The following is a 23,987-nucleotide window of genomic DNA, read 5'->3' on the forward strand; positions in this document are numbered from 1 at the left end:
GACCCATGCTTTACCACGGGAGTTAAGCCCAGGCTCAGTCCTCTTTTTGTCACCAATCAGCATGGACTTTAGGAAGTTCTGAAGAACTATAAAATGAAGGCAATAATACCTTTATTATGGATGATTGAGAGAATTTAAGGAGTTAATGTGTAGTGCCATGCACTTCATTTTTATTAGTATAGAGTGAAACTTCATTAGACACCTTCCCTCCTCCCTATATTCTTCTCTTCCTTCCCAGGAGCCACTGCTGAATGAGCCTCAGGGAGAACCTACTGCCATGGCTCCAGTCACCTTCTCTCTGCCCTCTTACTCAAATAAATTGTTTTCTAAAGATCTAGAAAAACAGCCTGGATAAATGAGGCTTAAAGAGAAAGCTTTAGGAGATATTATCATTCCTAGTCTATGACAGGATTTCTCAGTTTCTTGAACAGGGTTTCAACCTAGAGTACAATTGTACTAGGTTCCAACAGCTTAAATTAAATTAGAATACTAACATGTCACACATGGGAAATCATTTCCCACACTGAATCTAAAGAGTACCACTAGGCTAACCTAAGGCCCTTCTAAAATAAAGCAAGATGCTGAGGAAGGCAGTTATAGTCTCCTCCCATCCTCTCCTCCTGCAACAACACTATAAAGCTAATGGGGCTCTTTTAAAAACATTTTTTTAATCGTTTTTACATTTACATACATACGTATACATTGTTTGGACCACCTTCCCCTCCCCCCCCACCACTAATGGGGCTCTGTATGTGACCAATTTCTGGGCAGTAAACAAAAGAGTGGGTGAAGCTGGGTGCCAGTGACTCATGCTTGTAATACTAGCTACTCAGGTGGCAGAGATCAGGAGGATCAAGATTCAAAGCTAGGTAAATAGTGCACAAGACCCTATCTTGAAAAAAAAAAAAAAAATCACAAAAAATGGGCTGGCAGAGTGGCTCAAGCAGTCAGACTGCCTAGGCAAACATAAGGTCTTGAGTTCAAACCCCAGTGCTGCTAAAAAAAAAAAGTAAGTGTGGGTGACCTAGAAAGATAGAAAAGATCAGAAATAGCCCAATGAGAAGTAGACTAATGCCAAAAAGCAAAGTGAGTTGTCACATGATGCTGGAACATGCTGAGATCAGCTGGAAGATTCAGTCTGTCACCAAAGTATAGGTAAAATTCTTTTCTGCAGGATAAAGAGAAAGGCAAATAACTGAATGTAAGGTGAGAACTATACTGAAAAAGTATAATTATCTGGTTGGTATGCAGAGTGGGGGAAACCAGTTAAGAAAGGCATAAATAGGTAAGATAAGTTAGTAGTGCAGAGAAAGGAGGAATCAAAAAGAAGATGAAATGCTGTCTCTAACCAAGGCAAGGAAAGGTAAAAAGAACACAAGGATTTTTGTTATTACTGGTTTGTTTTACATTTTGATATTTTATTACTGAAAATATTTTATGCATATCCAACAATTTTTCTTCCCTTGCTGTGCTGGAGATTTCAAATAGAGCTCATGCATGCTAGGAAAGCAAAAAAAAAAAAAAAAAAAAGCTTCATGTTCTTATTTAGCTTTCTGACTGTGCTTGTGCCTTCAACACTTTCACAACTATTTTCTGCTCCTCAATAAAGAAAGCACGCTTTGTCCTGTCGTGAACACATTTAGCACACATGGAACCACCACAGACCCTGTTGACAAGTTTTTTTGTTTTGGACAATTTCATAAGGATTCTAGGTCTCACAGCACAAAGCCCTTGAAGTCAGCTTGCGCACACAACACCTGCAGGTTTGGGGGCTTTTCCAACCTTCTTGGTATAATGGTAAACAATTCTATTGCCAGGAGTTTGTGACACCCTAGTTTTGTAAGAGACTATATGTAAGAAGGCCTACAACACTATGTCAAACACTAGACCATTCTGAGTGTTGCTTCAGAGGGGCTCCCAGGATGAAAGGGTTTCTGAAAATGCAATTAAAGGACTCTCACCACAGGCTTCTCTCCTACATCCCTCATCCTTATGCCTGCTCAGAGAACTATTCCTGAGACCTTGCTGGTAATGCAACTCTGCAGATGGCAGCCAAGTGTAAAGGGAATAGACAGGGAGAAGAAATGAGTACCATACCTGTAGACACTGCCCCCAGAAGAGAAAAAGGTTTTGAAAGGTCATGGTTGCTTCAGGGGCCCCCACACTGATCTTCAAAGCATGCTTCCCACTTTCCCCTTGGCTTTCCCCAATGCCACCAGCCTGAGACCTTCATCTGGTAGCATAAGAGCCTATCTATATGATACTCAAGAGGAACACTTTTCCCTGGGTGACTACTTACCTTTGGCTTTATGTCTCTTGCAGGTAAGATGGAAGACCTGGCAGTGGCAGCAGCTGGGCGTTTGGGTGGGGCAGCTGGTACTAAACCTGAAGCAAGGCTCATGGGTTTTTTATTCGGCCCACCAGAGGTGGTGAGAGCTGGCTGCTTAGGGAGAGAAGTGGACTGTGTTTTGGCTTTCGATGTTGAAGTCTTTGCAGGTTGAGTGGTGGCCAAAGGCTTTAGGTTGATTGTTGTTTTTTTATTTTTATTTTTTAAAGAATAACATCAAACACACAGACGAATAAAAACAAATAAAAAAGTATAAATTGAACAATTCAAAGCAAAATTATAAGCCACGAGGACTGATGCAACTAAAAATTAGCAATCCTTTCTTCTGAGCTCAGAAAACAGTAGAATGACACCAGGATAGAGATGAAGAAAATTGGGTATTTTTAATTTTTACTTTCTTTTTGGTGCTGGGGATTGAACCCAGGGCCTCACACATGCTAAGTACACATTCTATTACTGAGTTATACCCCCAGCCCTGTGGGAATCATTTCTTAATTATAGTGCCTCAAATTCCAACAGTTTGGCACATAACATTTAAATTCAGTAATAGCTTTATATTATTAGCTGCTTTTGGTGCCTCCAATAATCATCAGCAAGGGATTAAGTCATTATTATCTGGATCTTTCATGTATTTGTGGTTTTTTTTGAGATGGATCTCCAGATTGGCCTCCAACCTCAGGTTCCAAAATTGCTGACATTATAGGCACACACCACCATGCCCTGCTTTTATTACACCCTTATCATGATGAGGCAAGATCACTATATCCCAGTCTTCAGTTATGATCTACTTTTAAAAAATCTGCATTTCCTTTTTATGAACACAGATTAAGAATACCGCTGTGCTTTTTTGTTGTCGTTAAAAGCAGAAACAATCTCTATAGAATATTTTTTATAGATATACAAGATAAAAGGGTCAAAGGCAAGAATCTTAATGTTTGGGTTAGGCCCCTATGGTAAAACTGAAATATAAGATATTTTCTAAGTACATCCAAACTTGAGCAAAGACTCACAAAATAGCTCAGAAAAAGGAAATTGCATTAATGATTCATAGCAGAAAGTTTTGTTTTGAAAAATTATAGCAGAAGATAACCACCATTATAGCACTTACCTTTGTTTTCTTCTCTGGGCTTGGTGGGAGCTCCTTATTTGGAGGGGTAGTAATGTCATTTCCGGTCACACTCACAGCAGTATTTCCTTCTTCTGGTCTGACAATTCCTAAGGATGGAGGGAATGAGAATCACTCTTAAGTAAATGTACTTTATACCCATTTTGAAAATGCAAGGCTTAGCAGAGACAGACCACTAAATAGCACTTCTTTCTGGAAAAAAACAAAAACAAAAACAAAAAACACAGGGCTATGCTACTGAAATGTGGCAAGTTCTTGCTGTGACAGAGGACAGATTTAGATTCCAGAGATTCTGAGCACTTGTCCCTATGGACAAGCAATCTAAGTGGTATTTGCACTAATGATCGGTGGAAAGAAAGTTTGTTTTTCATTCCCTTGAGACCAGCAAAGCAGTTCTATTCCCAACCATTAGCTTCCGGAGTACACAGGGGACAAAAACCTCTTCTACCAGAGTCAATCTCTTGGAACAACTGTTGGTGAGAGATGGGGTAAGAGCCAGAAGATCATCCAATGTCCTCTCCTTACTTCCTTTTCTTGTTTAAAAAAAAACTACTTTATGTATGAGAGTAACTTGCTCTAGTTTTAGCAGCGACCCAGATAACCAGACCCTGGGCCAGAAATAAAGCAGCATAGACTCCTCTATGTCCAGGGGCTACTCCAGATTTTAATAGGGCTATGCCTGAAAGCATTAAAACACTATGAAAAGAAATTTTTTTTTAATTATGAAATTTGTAAATATATGGGGGAAGGTCTTTCTAACTGGCAAAAAATCCAGAGACAGTAAGATAGTGTGACTAAAGAAAAAAACAAAAAGTCAAAAGGCAAATGCCAAAAAGAAAGTATTTGAAGCACATATCAAAGACAAAGAATTTATTATATAAATCACTTCTACAAATAAGTAACGCCAACAACCCATGAGAAAAAAAGTGATCTGAAGAATATGAACACAGTTTAAATATAAATTGCCTTTGGAAATATGAAAATATATCTAATCTTAGGTATGATGGGAGAAAAAGAAAATTAAACAAGATTGAAATGCTATTTTTAACCTAACATATTGTCAAGCCCTAAAATTTGAAAATAACTGTGGGGACAAGATGAAGAAATACACTGTTGATAGGTATGTAAACCAGCATAGAAGTTTAGCAAAGGCTCTGAAAATTTTGGATGCAGATAAATTCTAGTTCAGAATTTCACTTTCCAGGCTGGAGCTGTAGCTCAAGTGGTAGAGTGTCTGCTTTGTAAACACAAAGTCCTGAGTTCAAATCCCAGTCTCACCAAAAAAAGAAAGTTTCAGAATCTCAATTTTTAGAAGTTTGTTTTAGAGGTATATTCATATACTTGCAAACTGACAAACACTCAAGATTGTTTTTTTTGCCACAGAATTGTTTCTAAAAGCAAACGAATGACACAACTTGTGTTTACTGAGGATTGAACTCAGGGTCTTGTGCTTGCTAGGCAATTGCTCTACTAGTTGAGCCACTCCACCAGCCCTTTTTGCATTGGTTAGTTTTGGATCTCGCTTTATGCCCAGCTGGCTTGGATGGTGATCCTCCTATTTGTGCTTCCCTGTTTAAGTGGGAAATAAACATACAGCACTGAGTCCAGCCTGAAATAACTTTTTTGTTTTCTGTGGGACTGGGGTTTTGAACTCAGGGCTTTGCACTTGCAAAGCAGGTCCTCTACTGTGTGAGCCTCACCTCCAGTTCATTTTACAGTGGTTATTTTGGAGATGGGGCCTTGCAAACTATTTGCCCGGGTTGGCTTCAAACGTTGATCCTCCCGATTGTAGCCTCCCAAGTAGCTAGGATTACAAGAATGAGCCATAGGCGCCCAGCTTGTTTTGGGTATTTTTGAGAATAGGGTCTTGTTTCTGCCTGGGCTGGTCCTGAACTGAAATTTTCCTGATTTCTGTCTCCTGAGTAGCTAAGATTACAGGCATGGGCCACCAAGCACCCAGCTAGTTTTTCACTTGTTTCAAGAAAATTTGTAACTGCTTAAAGCAATTAAATGACGGCTGCTTTAAAATTTTAATTTGTGTACTTCAGTGGGCCACTCTGTTTATATTAGATACATAGGTTCTGGCTGTAGTTCCAATGAAAATTCAGTGTTGAGAGACCTTGCAATGGGATTCTGACCTGCTGTGTTCTTCTGGCTCTTTTGAAGCTCTCAGTCCCTGCTGCTACTGCCTGAAAGGGATGAAAGCACTTTCCTGGGCCACCCCACTAAGAACTAAATGATGATGTACCCACTGGAGGGACAAAGCTTCCCCTGGCTTGTTCTCTGGCTGCTTGGAGTGGACAGGCTTACTGTTTGAATACTACCAGGGGTGCTGTGGATGGGAAGTACCTACCTGGGCTGCTTTATGCTGCTAGGGAGAAGGAGATGAGAAAACCTAGTTAGGTCTCCACACTGGGTAGAGGGTCTGTAAGACACCAGGCCTATAGGTGCCACTGGTGCTATTACCTGGTAGGGATGAGCCTTGCTGTTGCTCCCAGTTTGAGTAAATCAGGCTTATAGTTCCTGCTGAGTGTGAAGCAGACAATAGGTAGGTCCTCCTGGGTTCAACTGACAGTATACCTACAGGCCAACTGAGCTCACTGCTGAGTATGGGTAGGGAATTAGCATTCACTAATAGGTTTTTGCTGAACTTCCCATGTCCTAGTCCTTTGGCAATAGAAAAAGCCTTCCTTTCCTTTCTTTCTTCCTTCCGTTCTTGCAACCCTTTCTTCTCTATGTTGTAGGTAATATTTCTAATATTTGTATTACTACCTAGTGGGAAAAGCAAGCTCAAAACCACAGGATTATCTTCTCCCACCCTTAATACATCCATTTTCCAATCCCAGTTCATCCTATCTACTAGAACAGATGAGTTTTCCAAACGAGAACCTTGATCTACTTTATTTTCTGTCATAGATAGTCATCAGTTTTTTTAAACATGGTAATAAGTAATGAAGTTTAAATTTCTCATTGGGGTATTTGAAACTTGGCAAGATAGAACACCAAACAACTTTCCAGGTGTTCCTTTTTTTTGTGGTACTGGAATTTGAACTCAGAGCCTACACCTTGAACCACTCCACCAGCCTTTTTGAAATAGGGTCTTGCAAACTATTTGCCCAGGCTGGCTTTGAACCGCAATCCTCCTTATCTCTGCCTCATGAGTAACTAGGATTACAGGTGTGAGCCACCAGCACCAGGCAGATGTTCCTTCTAATGTTTGTACGGATGGCTTTGGAATGTTTGCTCAACCCATACTCTTCTCTACAGAAGCTACTAAGTGAATGGAATGGTGGATACTTGGTACACAAAATTGATTAGATCAAACTGGGCCAATTATATGGGTTTACTTGCTTACTCTCTAAAGTACATTAAGACATGAAAATTGTAGTCAAGCAATCTTGGGTCTCTGTGATATACAGCAGCACAAAGTTGGCCACAGAGCCCGAATGATGGCAACCCAATATTGCTCTGTTCTGGAAAGAACACAGTCACAAAGGAAGTAAGAACATAAGAGATGACAGAGAAAAAAAGCAAGTTTCCAGAAGGGAAAAGAATAGAGCATATGTGCAGGAAAAAGCAGAGATCCCAAGAGAGACACACATGATAGCTACAGCCTTGATGTACTTCCTGGAATTGGATTCTCTGAGATTCTTGTATATGCTATCAATAAATGTTTAGTACTTGTCTTTGAGCCAGGGTCTCGCTACGTAGCCCAAGATGGACTAGAAATTGTGATCCTCCTGTCTCTGTCTGGCCGGTGCAGGGATTACATGTACAAACCACCACTTGGCCTAATACTTTTTTTTTCCTTAAATAAATTCTAGTTCCTCTGAGTATATTTTCTTTTCTTTGCAATCTAAGAACTCTTAAAGGAATGTCCCATAAAGACCAGTCATTATTCTTTTACCTAATGTGAGCTATCTAAGCTTTCAAACCTTTACTTATAAGAGTTTCATTGCCTGGAAGGCTCTCTCTGTATTACTGGGCATCACAGATTTTCAAGGGCCAGCTCAAATGCTACCTCCTTCAAAAAAGTTTCATGAGGTTCAGTTATGGTGGTACACAGCTATAATCCCAGCCATGTGGAGGCATAGGTAGGAGGATCATGGCGGGAGGCTGGCCCTGAGCAACATGACTAACAGCAAATGACTGGGGCTGACAGCATGGCTCAAGTGGGAGAGCACCTGCTTATTAAGCATGAGGCCCTGAGCTCAAACCCCAGTACCTCAAAAAAAAAAAAAAAGAAAAGAAAAGAAAAAAGAAAAAAGACTGGAGGTGTGGCTCAAGTGGTAGAGCACTTGCATGAAGCACTGAGTTCAAATTCCAGTATTGCCTCCCCAAAAAAGTTTCATGATTTATAACCCTTTTACTATTTCAGCCCCCCAGCTAGATGGTAAGTTGTTTTAGGACAAGGACAATTTTCAGTGCCTAGAAAGCGACTGGCAAATGATAGGTATGACACATGAAAGTTTTTTGTATAGTTTATATCTTGTTTAGCAGAGTCAGCATTCAGAATTTATCAGATGAATGAATTTGTCAATCATCTGGAATTTTTTTCTATCAGCATGGTTTTCTGTTAGTGTGAACTAGAATGAACCTGTTTTCAAACAATAAAAGTCTTCAATGGTTACTACCTATCCATCATCTTGTTGGGGTTGGTGGTTCCTGACTGTAATCCCAGTTACTCGGGTGGCTGAAAAAGGAGGATTGCTAGTTTGAGCCAGCCTGGGCAACTTAAATGAAACCATTTCTCAAAATAATACTGAGTTCGGATGCAGCTCAGTATTAAAGCACTTGCCTAGCATTATGTGAGACCCTGGATTTGATCCCCAGTAACTGAAAAGAACAACCCCTCCCCCAACAAATCTTCATTGCAGCAACAGTACATGGTACTAGGGGTCAACAGAAAAATGACAAAAGCCTGTCCCTGAGAACCTTGCAGGTCTACCACTGCTAGAAGTACAAAACAGCACAGTACAGCTGAATTCTTATGATTTTAGAGTTATAAGAAACACTATCTCCAAAAAAATCCAAAAACTTCCAGTCATCAACATCCTATTCCACTTACTACTCACCTAGAAGAGCACTTTTCTTTCTCAGAGAAAAGAAAAGGCAAAAAGTTTCATAAAAATGTATTGGAAGCAATAGAGAAAACAGACCCAAGAAAAGAAACTTACTTTTTAAAACAAATAAAACACCTGCTTTAAATCCCCATTAACAAGCTTGTTAATGGTACTTTGTGCTCAAACTGGATGCTGAGAAAAAGACTTTTTAGACCACCACCAATACCAGCCCTGGGAGGTGGGGGATGGGGATGGGAGATGGGGGATGGGAATGGGGATGGGGAAAGGGTCAGGAAGAGACAGAAGGCAGTCACAAAGAACGCCAGCACTTAGTTGTTTATTAGGTTGCAAGTATCTCCCCTCTTTGCTTTCCCTTTTTTCTCCTGTGCACCACAAATCCTCACAACACACACATAGAAAGAGAAAACTAGCATCAAGATTGGGTCAAACATGACAAACAGGAAAAGACTATTAAATAGCCAACTCTAAAAGGCTCTTTTTCAGCTTGAACAAAAGTAAAATGTTCCCAAAAGGAAAACAGAAACAAGCTTCCACCCAGACAGCACAACTTAACGAGAGGAGGTCAGTGCTGATAAACTCATTGTGGATCTGCAAAGTCATAGATTTTTCAAGCATGGAAAATAAATCAAGTGTGATGGAATGGTTTAGAGCTCAGGAATCATCTGGTTCAAACCAACAGGAGCTGAGGGGATGGGAGGATGGGGGATGGGGTGGACATGATGACATGAGGTCAAAGAAGGGGCTCTAATTTTTATGTCCACTACTCCAGACCCCATACCTCACCAACCCAATCAAGCCACATCCTCAATCTATGCTGTCATGCCAGCAGACATTCAGCTTGACCCAGCCAGATTCACTTTATTCTCTTTCTTGTCTCATTCCCAGCAAGCTTCCAAAGCAAGGAAATTAAGCTTTTCCCAGATAGTCACAGACTCCAGCAGAAACAAGCTGCCTGACACTCCTGTTGTTAATCTATCACTTTGGCTCCTTTCTTGCTGTCTGCTTGTTCCCAATGGAGGCAAAATTTAGAAACATACCATCACGTGGAGCCTCTTCACACAGCAACGATGGAATGCTCTGGCTTGCAGTAACCTCAATTTCTTTCTTCCCTGCCAGAGCTGTCTGTCCTGGTTGTTTCTCACTTCCCTGGCAGACCAGGAAGCATGAATTAACTCTTGTCTCATTAATATCTTTCTGTCCTTTTTCTCTGCTTCCTTCAGGAATCTGCTCCAGCTTACTATGGAGGTATAACCCAGCAGTACCGAGTACTTTGTTCCCAGAGCTGCTGCTGCTGTTGCCGAAGTGGGTTAATTCTTCTTTCTTCTTGGCTACTGGTTCCTCACAAGTGAGAGGTACCTCTTTAGTAGACAGGATGGGCAATTCCCCAGAACTCAATTTGCAGCTAGCTGTCTGTTCATCAGCCACTGTCATGGAGCACCTTATAGCAGAAGCTCCCAGATTCCTGGGCATAGGGCTAGGTACTGGGCTACTGATTGGAGACAGTAAGCCAAAAGGAAGTTCTTCTCGGACAGGGGGCTCAGGATACTTATCTGCAAGGTTGAGAGCTAGGGGAACGGAAAGGTGAGAACATTCAGATAGGGCCCGGCGCATTGCCTTTTTCTGCTGGGAGGCTTGGTCAAGCATAGCCCCCTCCTCAGTAGAACTCAATTTCTCCAGTTCCTTACGCTGGCCACTAATGTGAGAGCCCGTATTCAAATATTCCTGAGTGAACTCCACCATAGTGACTGGGAGAATGGCAGTTGATGAATGCTCAATAGTGGGGGCTGGGTGGGTGATAGCCACCAGTAGTGGGGATTCACATTTAAGCTGTATAGAGTTATCATTCACCACTCCAATCACTGGACAGCCAGGGGCCAGGCCATTCTCTTCCCTTCCTGGATTTGCTTCCCTTGAGTCCTGAGCCACTGGATGAAAGTTGGGGTTCCAAACACTGGTTTCCTGCTCCTTATCATACTGGGTGGGGATGTCAGCAGTCTTAGGAAAATCCAGATCTGGCTGGCTGTTGGTCTCTAGTCCATTCTGTCCTTCCACATTCCCCTGAACTAAAGTGGCTTTGTTTTTGTCTGGCCCCTCTATGAGTCCCAGATGGAACTCAGTTATCTTCTGATGTACTGAGTTCCCCTCTAAGGGATGGCAGGTTTCTGAAATCACATACCTGCTTTCAAGGTGACCGGAGGTTGCTTGATACTCCTTATCCTGCAATTCAATGACGACTTCTTTGTCTAGCTTCCCCTCAAAAAAGCAGAGCTTATTCTGCTCCAGGAAACTGGCATTCTTCACAAACCCGTCTTTCAGCTGCCTGTCCATGCTGATATTCAGCCCGATTTCATTCACTTTGCCCTCTGTTCTCTGCCACTGGAATCCAGCTTGCCGGATTTCTTTTGATGAGTCCATTTGGCACTCTGTAGGCTTGCCCTTATACAACTGACTGTATGTAGCAGTGAGAGAGGCTGGCTGCTTGTCTGAGAGCGACATCGTCTCTTTCACTGCTCTCCCCCCTCTAGCTCCTGGAGCTCTAACACCACCTCCGATCACACACAGAGCTTGCAGTGACATCACAACAAGTCCCCAGAATTCATGGTAAAACCTGTCTTTCTCCCAATCCCCTCTCCTTAAGTAGTTGGATGCTGAAAGTATTTACCAGGTCTGAAAGGAAGGAAGAATGAAAGAGAAAGAAAACAGGAACATGCCGTTTTCTGCAGCTGTTAATCTGAAAATGTAATTTCCTGTTAACTAGCACGTTAGACCTGCAATTTAAAATACCTTATGGTGCCAACCCAGACACTGAGGATAGTAATTATTTCAGCTTTCATTCACTGATATAGAGACATGTGAACCCACACATTCATTTACCTGATACTATGCCTACCGTTCCACATTCACCCACTCAAAAAACTATTTAAAAATAAGCAAGACTCATTTGCCAATCCCACTTTTAATCCCTGAAGAATGACTCCAGGAAATTGCTCAAATTTTCACTTAAAAAAACACCTTAATGTAATATCAAAATTGCAGACATTCAGTATTTAGAAGGAGAGTAGGTTTGCTGTCATAGCAACTTGTCAAATTCACTCGAAAAGTGACTTGGATGAGGTCCCCAAATCCCTGAGAGCTCTGTTTGTAGTTCTGCACTACAAAAGAGCTTAATAAAGGGTTCATTTAAAGACGTCAGTGAATAGGACTTTGGGGACATATATTCCAATTATAAAGTACATTATTGGACCCTTCTCTAATTATAGACAACACCTGAACCTGCTCTTGCTTGGTTCCTCTTCATGAGCTGGATCACTCCTTCCTGCACCAGCCTTTCTCTTTTCAAGTCTACTGAGCTCTGCAAACACTGAGGACGGTTTTTCTCCTGTCGTATAGAATGCAGAGACCTATCTGTAGCTTGGAGTTTTTCCCATACGCTAGAGCCCACTGTCCCTATTTAGTGCCACATGGTCCTTTGTTGTCCTAGGCTGTAAGCATACGAATTGCACATTCAGAACTGAATGATTTATAAATAAATACCTGGAAAAAAAGTTACGCTGTGAGGATAAGTCATATTCTACTTTGAACGAGGTTGATTTTTGTTGTTTAGCCTTTAAGTCACTACCTATACTAACACAGGATATTATGACATGTTCTATCAAGAATACCAAGAATGTTTTTCCAAGAGGAACAAAAGAAAAGAAAGGTGGTGGCACTGGCTTGTAGTCCCAGCTACTCTGGAGGATGAGGCAGAAGAATCACTTGAGCCCAGCATAGGAAACATAGTTGAACCCTAGCTCAAAAAAAAAAAGTAGTTCAGTTTTTTTTTCTTTGGTGGGGGGTTGGGGGCAGGTACTGGGGTTAAACTCAGGGCTTTGTACTTGCTAGACAGGCATTCTTTGGCTTCATACCTCCAGCCCTAGTTTGTTTTATTTATAAGCCATTTGTCATCAACTGGAATGATCTGATTACAGCTTTAAATATTTGTTCCATCTTTAGTTTAAAACATGAAAAGATTTCTGAGATCCAAACCAGGAAAACTTTCTTTAAATTGGAAATTCTGTCCCCAAGGCTTCTCTAACTACTTTATACCACTGATATAATTTACTCAAGCTCCCAACTTGAGTGTTAGCAACCAACCAATGTGTAAAGAAATGAAGGGGGTACCAGGAGGGTCATGATTCTAATAAGTAATAGGAAAAAATCAGAGGAGAGCCTTGGGTACAGAAAGGCCTTGGTAATGACACACAGATGAATTCTGGTTTCCTTACTTTCTAGTACATATATTACATCTGAGTAATATAATTTAAATCTGTACAATATAAAATGAAAATTGTGAAATTCTACAGATGGGGAAGGTATCGTAACACCATACAGTTCAAATACACCAAAGGCAAAAGTTTGGAAATTACCTTAGATGTCAGGTAAGATTCAACAACCCCTTCCAATCAAGAACTATTCACCTTTCCCCAAAGACACACGCATAACCCTTCCATCTACCAATACCTTCTAGCTTTGCTTTGTGGGGAAAATGAGAGTTCAGCTTGGAGTCAGAAGACCAGATTGTCAAATCTCTTTGTGCCACTTAATAAAGATTCTGAGCAATTCATTTAACCACTCCCAGCTTTCGCTTTTTCATCTGTAAAATGAGGGAAATCTTTAAGGGGCATCCCAGTTTTACAGTTTTAACATTTTCTCACATCTCAATAAAAAAGATTCAAAGACACATTCAAGGTATCACAGGGCTGCTACTATGTCCAATTTATAGTATGATTTTAATTTGGATTTCTAGCACAAGTTCAGTAACCATCCTGCCTCATGAAAGGGTGCTGCCTTTTAGCAGAGGCATGACTGAGGCATGTAGCAGTACACCTGAAGAAAGTGCAATCTGAGTTGACCCTCATATTCCTCATATTCTGAAGAGGCACAAAATGCTTATGTAAACAAGAATGGAAACTTGCTCCTGATAGCTAAATTACTTTTAGCTCTAGCCAGTCTACCTAGACTTTCCCCACTAATTTTTGGGGGGCTTTATGTTTCTTTTTTCTTTTTTTTTTTAAGGCAAAGGCAATAACTAGAATTCCAAGTCTCTGTTACCTTCAAATCTTACACATCCTGGGCTGGTGATGTAGCTTATGTAGAGCACTTGCCTAGCAATGTGTGAAATCCTGGGCTCAATCCCTAGCACCAAAAGAAAAAGACAAAAAAAAAAAAAACCATTCCTTTTCCTAATTTATTATTCACTTTTTAGACAGGATCTCACTACGTAGTCCAGGCTGACCTAGAACTCACTGTTCTCCTGCCTCAGCCTCCTGAATGTTTGGATTACAGGCCTGTACTATCATACCTGACTCTCCATTTTAATGTTTCTGGGGTGGTTTGTTTGTTTGTTTGTTTTTGATGGTACTGGGGGTTGAACTCATGATTGCTAAGCACTTAAGCCACTCCACCAGCCCTTTTTGTGTGATTTTTTCTTTTTTTTTTTTTGAGATAAGAGTCTCATGAACTATTTGCCCAGGTTGGCTTCAAACTACGATCCTCCTGATCTCTGCCTCCTGAGTAGCTAGGATTACATGCATGAGCCACCAGTGCCCATCTCTGCCAGGTTTTAAGGTCTCTGTTTTTATCAGTGAGGAAAAGTGCTTCAAGGTTTAATTCGTAATTGTATTTTGTGATCAATTAATAACTCCGAAGCTGTGCTGGAGGTGGGCTCAAACAGCAAAGCCCATCCTGAGTTCAAATCCCAGGCCCACCAATAAATAAATTAATTCTCCCAAGTTAACATACAGTTTGCATGTATATGTGTATATGTGTTTGGGGTTAAAAAAGAATTTGAAATAAGGAAGAATAAGAAGCAATGCAGGCTGGGTGTGATGGTGCTGTAATCCCAGCACTTGGCAGGCTTAGGCAGGAAGCTCACAAGTTTGAGGTCAGTTTGGCCTACCTCATGAGCCCCTGTCTCAAAAAGAACAAAAACAAATTGTATGCACATATGAATAATAAAACAATAAAAAATAAAATAAGTCTTAGAAGAAAAAAAATGTGTAGGAACACTTTTAGGAGTGTTTTTTTTGTATCCAGTAATTTCTGGCATTGTTGAAAGTTGCTGTTTAGTAGATAAAAGCTAATAAATTCACTTACTATGAAAAAAAAAACCAAAAACAAACAAAAAGAAGCAATGCATTTAGTTTCAGTGTTTATTCTTCAAGCATGATCATGGTTTATTTTAATTATGAAAAGAATGAGTAAGGTGTGAGTGACATTCATTAGCAATCTTCTGTTAATATTGTGCATTCTCAAGAGAACAGATTTTTCTTTTTTTCTTTGGGTGGTACTGGAGTTTGAATTCAGGGAGTTGTGCTTGCTAGGCTCTACCACCTGAGCCCCAACCCTGAGAACACAGACTTATGTTAACCTCCTTTCATAGAGCACAATACTGAGAATTTCCCTCCAGGCTCTGAGGTGGCAGGTAGGGCCTGCTTCACTGAGAAAAAAGTGGAAATCCAGAAGCTCTATAGAGGGTGAGGGCCAGAGTGGCTCATAGTTAGATGACACTATTGCCTTTGCAATACATTCCAAGATCATATAGAACAATATTAGTGGATGTGTTCTTCTTCAAACGAGGTGAATGTTATCTAGATAGTAAACAATGGGGACAACCTAGTATGGAGTAATTGCTACTGAGGATGGTCTTCTCAGTATAAGTCAATTCAGAATCATCTGGCTCAGGAATGTACTTTTACCCACAGGAAATAGCTACAGCAAGGATCTTCCCAGTCACTGCAATATTATATTGAGTTGGTAGACAGCACAAAGCCTTAAAAGGATAAGTCTGGCCAGGTAAAAAGAAACATACTTATGAACCAGAAAGACTTCAATTCTAGCCTCTGCTAACAATGGTATTCCTTACCTCTAGAGTCTATTCATATGCATTCAGAACTCACTTAAATGCCCTTATGTGGAGTCTTCCAGACTCCCTCCCCCCAAAGTGAATCCTTGTTTTTACAAAACTCTTCACCTTTCTAGGATTTAAAAACTACATGGTAATGTTTTATTTTTATTACTTTCCTGGGAGCATCTAGAATACAGGCATATGACCCGTTCATTTCTGTCATGTGGATGACATGTCATGTCAAATACCATGCCTAACACCATAGTAATTAGGCTCATATAAAAGATCTGTTCCAGAGGGCTGGAGGTGGTTCAAGCAAGCACAAATTCCTCAGTTGAGACCCCAGGACAGGAAAAAATCTGTTCTGCATTGAGTCTATATCATTTGACCTAATCCTTGCCATCATAAAGCTGTCAATTCCTCCCCAAGAGGTGGTGATTCAGAATGTCCCTTGGGTTAAAGATTTTGAGGTTCCATTTTATTCTGTTAAAGTATGATGAAAGCACATGGATTTCTACATGATCAAAAGATAGTTTCTAAGACATGTAATCACATGTTAAAGACTCCAAGGGCTTTGGCACAGTCTGTAGGCTTCTGATTCCCACGTATGTACTGACAGATGTTTCTGGTTTTTTGCCTTGTACCTGGAGCTAGTATTTAACCTGCTCAGGGCCTTGGTTTTTATAAGCTCCATGACTGTTTTGTTGCATTTTTTTATCAGTTACCAAAGCGACACTACTTTCCAGATTGACCCACTGTTTCTATTATTGTCTGCAAGAAACAACTGTAATAAACTGTCATTAAAATGAAAGTAAATAATTCTACTAATTACATGACTGATGACACTCTTTACTACATAAGCTGAAGTCTGAGAACTTACAATGTTTTCTCACATGAAAGTAAATGATTATGTTTTACATATTTTTCAAAACCATAGTCTACTGAATTTTAGAAACATTTCTTAGTATATGTTCAAGAACACCATAATTCTCTCTGATTAACTTTCAAAAACTGGGAATGAAACAGACTGAAAATACTGAAGTTAGTCTGATTTATGTGAACCCATTAAAACGTTTGTAAATGAAAAATTCAAGAAGTATAACTTGGAAATTACAGGCCTTTATTATTTTAAGCATAGCACTATCCTCACAATAGAAAATTCTCACAATAGAAAACAAAATCATCTGGCTGGAGGAGTGGTTCAAGTGGTAGAGTGCCTGCCTAGCAAGCACGAGGCCCTGAATTCAACTCCCAATACCTCCCCACCCTCCACCCCCCCAAAAAAAGAAAAAGAAAATTATACAATTAATACTAGGTAGAAATACAATTGTTCCTCCCAGTGACTTCTACCATAAATCTAAGATCCTATCTGTGGAGGCATGCAGGATGTTCACAAGTCTTTAGAAGTTTATCTTCTTTTCCCTAATCTCATCTCAAAAGACTTCACAGGCTGGAGGTGTGGCTCAAGCAGCAGACTACCTGCTTAGCAAGTGTGAAGCCCTGAGTTTAAACCCCAGTACTGTCAAAAAATAAAAAAAACTTTCTGTATTCCTTAAAAGATTTCAGTTTCCCTAATGATTTACATGCCAAGCCACAATGTTTGTTATTCCTCAAATATTCCATGCAACTGCACGTCACTATGCCATTACACAAGATAGTACCTACAGTGCTTTGCCCTACTGTGCTAAGCAAACTCTTAGCCACACTTCCAGAAGCATTCATACCCCGTAACATCACACTTTTATTCTCACTAAAGTTATCTATTTATGTGCTTATTTCCCCTTGTCTGGAATCCTTCAAAGAGTAGAGACTATCTTTTACTATCAACTTTTAGAGTATGGGAATAACCTACTTGGTATCTGTTAAATGAATGAGTGAACTAAATGCCCAAAAGTCCAAATCATGCCTCATGCCCGTTATTTGCAAGTCAAGGTTTCCATGATCCAAAACTCTTCCCCTTCCTAGGACTTGGAAACTACATGGTAATTTTTTATGTTATTTTTATGCCTCTCCTGGGGGCATTTCCAGGATAGGAACCTGTCCATTTCAGCCATGTGGGTGACCAGCACAGTGCCTAACATACAGTAAATGGGCTTTCATAAAAGATATGATAAGGAGCAAATGATATAGGTCTGATCCATTGAGTAGATCTTTTATATTGCCACTGTATCATTTGACCTGATCCTTCTCATCATTAAACCTGTCTTCGGTATCTCCTAAGAACTAGAGATTTAGAATGTCTTTTGGGCTAAAGATTCAGGTTCCATTTCATTTTGTTTAAGTCTGATGAAAGTACATATATTTCTGTGTACCTGATCAGAAGGTAGTTTCTAAGACTCTTTTATCAGACATATAATAATATGTCAAGCCTCCAAGGGCTTGTCTGGTCACAAGGTAGGGACAATGCTTATACAACTAGATTTTTGTCTAAACTTAACACAAATTATCATCATGGCTAAACATTGTAAAGAGTAACAATTTCAATCTGTTCACAAATAAGATGATTTGCCATTAGTGGAGTTGTCACAGATGAAAATAAGAATGGAAAGTTCTTTTACTGTTACCTTCATATTTTAAAGAAGTGAACACATCTACAGAGATTAAATACAGCAACTAAATTATTTATCATTTGTTTCCCAAATCCCCTAATGCTTTGACAGCCAGAGAATAAAAATGAGGGGTGAAAGAATGTGAAGGGAAGACCATCCTTTTAAAAGCAGGGCATTAAGGGGCTAGAGGTGGAGCTCAGGAAGAGGGCTTGCCTTAGCATATGTAAGGCCCTAGTTTTGATCCCCAACACACACACACACACACACACACACACACACACACACACACACACACACACACACACACACACTAGGATAAGTCACTCAGTGGTAGAGTGCATGTGTGTGAGGCCTTAGGTTCAATCACTAGCCATCCCTCAAAATACATACATACACAGACAGACAAATGCAGGATAACCACTAGTTTGAACCAATATTCAAAAAAAATATTTAGAGGCCGGGTGCCACTGGCTCACGCATGTAATCCTAGCTACTCAGGAGACAGAGATCAGGAGAATCACGGTTCGAAGTCAGCCTGGACAAATACTTTAAGAGACCCTATCTCAAAAAACCCTTCACAAAAATAGGGCTGGTGGAGTGGCTCAAGGTGAAGGCCCTGAGTTCAAGCCCTAGTACCGCAAAAAAAATAAAAAAATAAATAGATAAATAGATATTCTCTCTCAAACAAGGTAATAGTAGCACTGGACACACAAGATTGCTTGAGGGTTAAAGGAGTTTAGAAACAGTGTTGGGCATATAGTAAATTTCAATAAATGGTAGCTATTTTTAGCTATGCGACATATGGAATCCCAATAAATTTAATTAATATGCTCGTAAGAAAAAGTCAGAATGAGAAGGCAAGTGGGAGAAAGCAATGAGGAAAGACATTTCACAAATGGCACCCTGGTAAGAAAAGATATTATCAAAAGGGACTTTTCCAGTTGTAAAATAGTAGCAACTTCTTCTAAGATTACAAATGATTTTTTCATGAAAATATATGCAAAATATGTACACATATTTTATTTGTGTACAAGGTCCTTGAAACTGTTAGGATTCTGGGTTTATATATTACTTCATTTCACACCAAGAGAATTTCCTACCAGAAATTGACATTCCCAGCTGCTAGAAGACAGTTGATGAGCTCAAGCAAACTGAAGAAAAAGAAACAAAGCCAGATAAAAAGGCTTCAGTATGGCAAAGGAAACACTCATCTATAGAGACTCCAAACTGTTCCCTTCGCAGTAACAGTACCCAAGTGCCCTGTCACACACAGCTCTTCGTGGTTTTCAGGAGAACAACTAAAAAAGAGCAGATACTAGAATTCAATATGGAATGTCTTTTCAAACTTCTGCTTCCTCTTTACACAAAACAGTCCCTCATAAAGTCTTTTTTCTGGTAAGATGAGCTCAGACATCCTAAAGTAAGTCATTAATTTCCTTGCCTACAACAACATGCAAAAAAACAAAAACAAAAACAACAGAAAAACCTTCTGCTAAAGTTTTCCCAAGGATGAGGGTAGCATGAAACTTTAACAGGAGAGAAAACAGTAAGCTAGAAGCGACTTTAGTAATATATTTACTTTCTCTACTTCCAAACAGGTTAAGAACAGCAAAAGATAATTAATCTATTATTCAAAAATGTCTTTAAGCATCACATATATGTAAAGCTCTGTGTTACATAGTAAGAATACATGAATAAATCAAACACAGGCTTTGTATGGAGAATAAAATGTTAGAGCCAAAAGACCTAGATCCTAATCCTAAATTAACTGCTCACAATTTATGACCTCAGATACGTCTTTATTTCTTCAGCTGGAAGAATTTAGCTAATGCTTAGCTACTAAAACAAAAATATATAGTTACTAATTGTCAACCTTTTTCTTTGGCAGCAACTAAAACTTCTGGAAGGTTCTTCTAAGGTAAGAATGAAGAAAGCATGAACCTATAGTCAAAAAGACTTGGGTACAAATTCTAGCTCTGCTACCTCTCTATCTGTATGACCTTAGTCTTGAGGGCCTCCTATAAAATGGAGAGAATCCTTCAAAGTATCATTAGTGTCTGTGTGTATGAAGTAGAGAGAAATAGCTGCTATCTATGGATAACCAGACACATAATATTCACTAAGTATATGATAAGTAGTATTATTTTTATTGACATCATTGATATCTTTAGTGGAAACCATAAGTAATACCATCTGACCACAGGACAAATGAGGACAAAATAGGTGATAATCTAGGGTAGTGGTAGTCTAAGGACAGTTAACATGAATGATTCAAAATAAGGAGCAAAGATAAAATTTAATAAGGGTCACATCTAGTATCAGTCATGCATAAAATGTCAGTGCCTATATGAACCAAGGGTGGATGAGCATGAGGGGTTATCCTGCCTAGTCCCATATCACAAATCCCTATGCTTCCAGTTCTACTAGTACCTTGCCTTAGAGCCCCAACCTGCTAACCCCAATGTGTAGCTCTGTACCTGCACATTCACCTGCTGCCTGGACAGTATCTGCATGAAGAAAATATAAAAAACATTGTTGATGGATTAACACTTGAAAACATGAAAGATACATTATGGTGATTCGCTTTTTTTTTTCTTGGTGGTACTGCGGTTTGAACTCAGAGCCTTGTGCTTGCAAGGCAGGTGCTCTACCACTTGAGCCATTCTGTCAGTCCATATTATATTGATGAACAGACAAACTGAAAATAAAAAATATCAACCCTCCCTAGGATAATCTAGAAATGTAGTGATTCCAAGAAAAATAGAGTGGGTTACTTTTACTTTTATAAAATTATACAAGCATATTCTCAAGTATATATGTAATAATAAAAAAGCAGTAATAGTCAAAAAAAAAAAAAAACTGAAAAAGAGCAACAGGGCAAGAGGTGGTGTTTGTCCTATTACACATTAAAATAGAATATTAAGCCACATGGTGTTACTGAAGCCTGAAATATCAATGAATCACAAAGATGGTCCAGAAACACAACAAACATAACATGGATGGTATTTCACTGGGAGATAAGTTACACAAATGATACTGAGATGATCAAGTAACTCTAGCTCACATTATATAAACAAAGCATACAAAAAACAAAACCCTCTAACAAGGAAATTCTAGATGGATAATGGACTTAAAATGTGCAAAGTTAAAAATTAATAGAAAATATTTTTATAAACACAGAATGGAGATGGGTTTTATATACTCAGCAATACATTTTATCATTAAATAAAACAAAATAAACTGATCTTGAGAAATAACTTTTCACATATCAAATCAGTACACTGTGCTGATGGTGGAGTGTAACTCTGGCAAATCTCTGTGGCTCTATGGGAAGCGATTTGGCAACACCTTCCAAAATTATGAACATCTTTTCTTCAATCCAGAGCTTCTACTCTGGAACCCTTTTTAATTATTCAGATGTATTTACACAAGTATGGCATTCTGTAAATATAAGAATAGTTTATGCAGCTCATTTCTAATAAAAAAATAGAAAACAACTAAATATTCATCAATAAAGAAGTAGTACAGGTTGATGGAGTGGTTCAAGCAGTAAGCGTGCCTGCCTACCAAGCATGAGGCCCTGAATGCATTCCCAAATATATAGAAAAAAGATTATAAGAAGTAGTACAGTGCATTAGGGTATATTCATACTATGGAATACTATACACCTATCAAAAAGAATGGGGCTGCTTTCTCTGTGCTTGATTTGTAAGGATCTCTTTAAAAACTGTTAAGTTTTAAAAAGCAAAGTAGCTATCAGTATGTATGTCATGTCTCATTTATAAAAAAAATCAGGAAATATGTATACATAAATTTTTTGGAAGAATGTTTACAAAACTATTAAAATTGGTTGCCTTTGAAGAGGGAAAACAGGAAAGGGCTTAATGGAGGGAGGCACACTTATATTTTAATGTGTATTTCTCTGTACAATAAGAATGTTTATTCAAAAAATAAGTAAAAAATTTTTTTAACTGTTTAAAAAAGTACATGTTGTTCTGAAGGAAAATCTGTGGTACCATCTAGAGAAGGAACAATAAATTGTATCCAAAACATATTATGCTCCCCTCAATTCATAATACATAGACTCTGAGTCTGGCCTGACCAAGGCATGTTCCATAAAACTCTATAGCACCGCCTGCTTCCCCAAAAAACCAAATCCTCTACAATTCTTTGGAAATATGGTCTAAGTCTTCATAAAATTTACATGTTACTCTTTTGATTACTGCTGAAACTAAAGAACTGGCCTAGAAACCAAGGCTAAGAATGTGAATGTGAGGTGCCCTCTATGCACTACTGTACTTCATTTTTTGCCTGGATAATAGGGTAGCTACTAGAAGGAAAACAAAAGCAGAAAAGATGAGAATATCATATGCAAATTGCCACCTTTAGCATCCTTTACTCACACAGCAAATATTTTTTACTGGTACAAATTCATGCAATAGCACAAGCTTTCCCCCAAAAGAAACCATACCATGCAGAACAAAAACCTACACAATGAAGCCTCTGCAAAAAGTCTGACTGGCTTCTTTGGTTACTAAGATCAACTGCTTTGTATTTTTTGCCATTATAAATTTCTGAAGTTAGTAGATGCATCATGCAAGCTGGTGATTAAGAAAGAGCATCATGGGCTGGGGATTGAGCTCAGTGGTAGAACACTTGTTTAAGACCCTGGGTTTTAACGGTCCCAGAATCACAAAAAAAGAAAATGTTAGCCAGGTGCTGGTGGCTCACGCCTGTAATCCTAGATACTCAGGAGGCAGAGACCAGGAGGACTGCAGTTCGAAGCCAGCCTGGGCAAATAGTTTGCGAGACACTACCTTGAAAACAACCATCTCTCTCTCTCTCTCTCTCTCTCTCTCTCTCTCACACACACACACACACACACACACACACACACACACAAAAAGGGCTGATGGAGTGGCACAAGTGTAGGTCCTGAGTTCAAACCCCAGCACCACACACACACACACACACAAAATTTTAGGCTCAGGGAAGCCATGATTGTGTCCTTCTTAGAGGGAAAAAAATTCTCCAACATGGGCCAAAACTATCCTCAGTACTCTAACCAGTATGCCATCTATTGGCCAATGGCTGAGAGCAGCAAACTGGTCAGAAAATGTGCCTGCATCGTTGAGAGATCATTTCCCAACACCAGAAACAAAATCAGTGCCTACTAATGCTAGTTTCCTCCGAAGGAAAATCATTTTTATTTCATCTAAAAGCAATTTGGATTTTAGTCCCACCAGTACAAGCTACTTATATATTAAAGCAACTAAAAAAAAAAACAACAAAAAAAAACACCCTGGCTGGGCATGGTGGCTCACTCCTATAATTCTAGCCACTTGGGAGGCAGAGATTGGGAGGATCCTGGTTTCAGACCAAGTTATACAGACTTTCATTTCAATGAAACTGCTAAGTGTAGTGGGACATGCCTGTCATCCCAACTATACGGGAGGTCTAAAAAGCAGAGTGTAAATAAGAGGATCATAGTCCAGGTCTGCCAGGGCAAGAAGAGTGAGACTCTATCAGAAAAAAATAAATAACTACATCAAAAAGGGACAGGGGAGTAGTTCAAGTGGTAGAGCGACTGACTAGCAAATGGTAGGCCCTGTACCCAGTACCACTAAAAAAAAAAAAAAAAAAAAAAAAAAAAAAAAAAAATCCAAACCAAAAAACCCCTCACATACTCAGCTAAACACAAGAATATTTTCTCCTCCTGTGAATTCTCATAATAAATGATTAAAATTACTGCTGTAAACTTTACACAAAGGCAGCACAATTAAAAAAAGAGTAACGGATGGTGATAGACTTCCCTTAAAATTCAAGGCTCAGTGCTGGATAAAAAAACATGCAACCAAATCATCAGCCTCTTGAAGCTGGGCACAGGGTACATAAGTAAAGTTACAGGTTTTCATGACAACAAACCAATGATTAACAAGGATGATTAGAGTATGGATAGAACCAAGGCACAAGCTTTTCGCCTTTTTGATGCCAC

The 23,987-nt window shown here is 39.4% G+C and overlaps 1 protein-coding gene across 1 annotated transcript in view; it reads right to left on the reverse strand.

The window, feature by feature from the left end:
* Map4 (microtubule associated protein 4) overlaps positions 1 to 23,987 on the reverse strand; it is a 167,873-nt gene that overhangs the window by 19,330 nt on the left and 124,556 nt on the right. The window contains 3 exon segments of the mRNA XM_074060345.1: positions 2,300 to 2,515; positions 3,456 to 3,562; positions 20,470 to 20,499. Coding sequence (XP_073916446.1) covers positions 2,300 to 2,515; positions 3,456 to 3,562; positions 20,470 to 20,499 — 353 coding nt within the window.

This window comes from Castor canadensis, chromosome 17, assembly GCF_047511655.1.
Source record: "Castor canadensis chromosome 17, mCasCan1.hap1v2, whole genome shotgun sequence".
In the NCBI taxonomy this organism is placed as follows: Eukaryota; Metazoa; Chordata; class Mammalia; order Rodentia; family Castoridae; genus Castor; species Castor canadensis.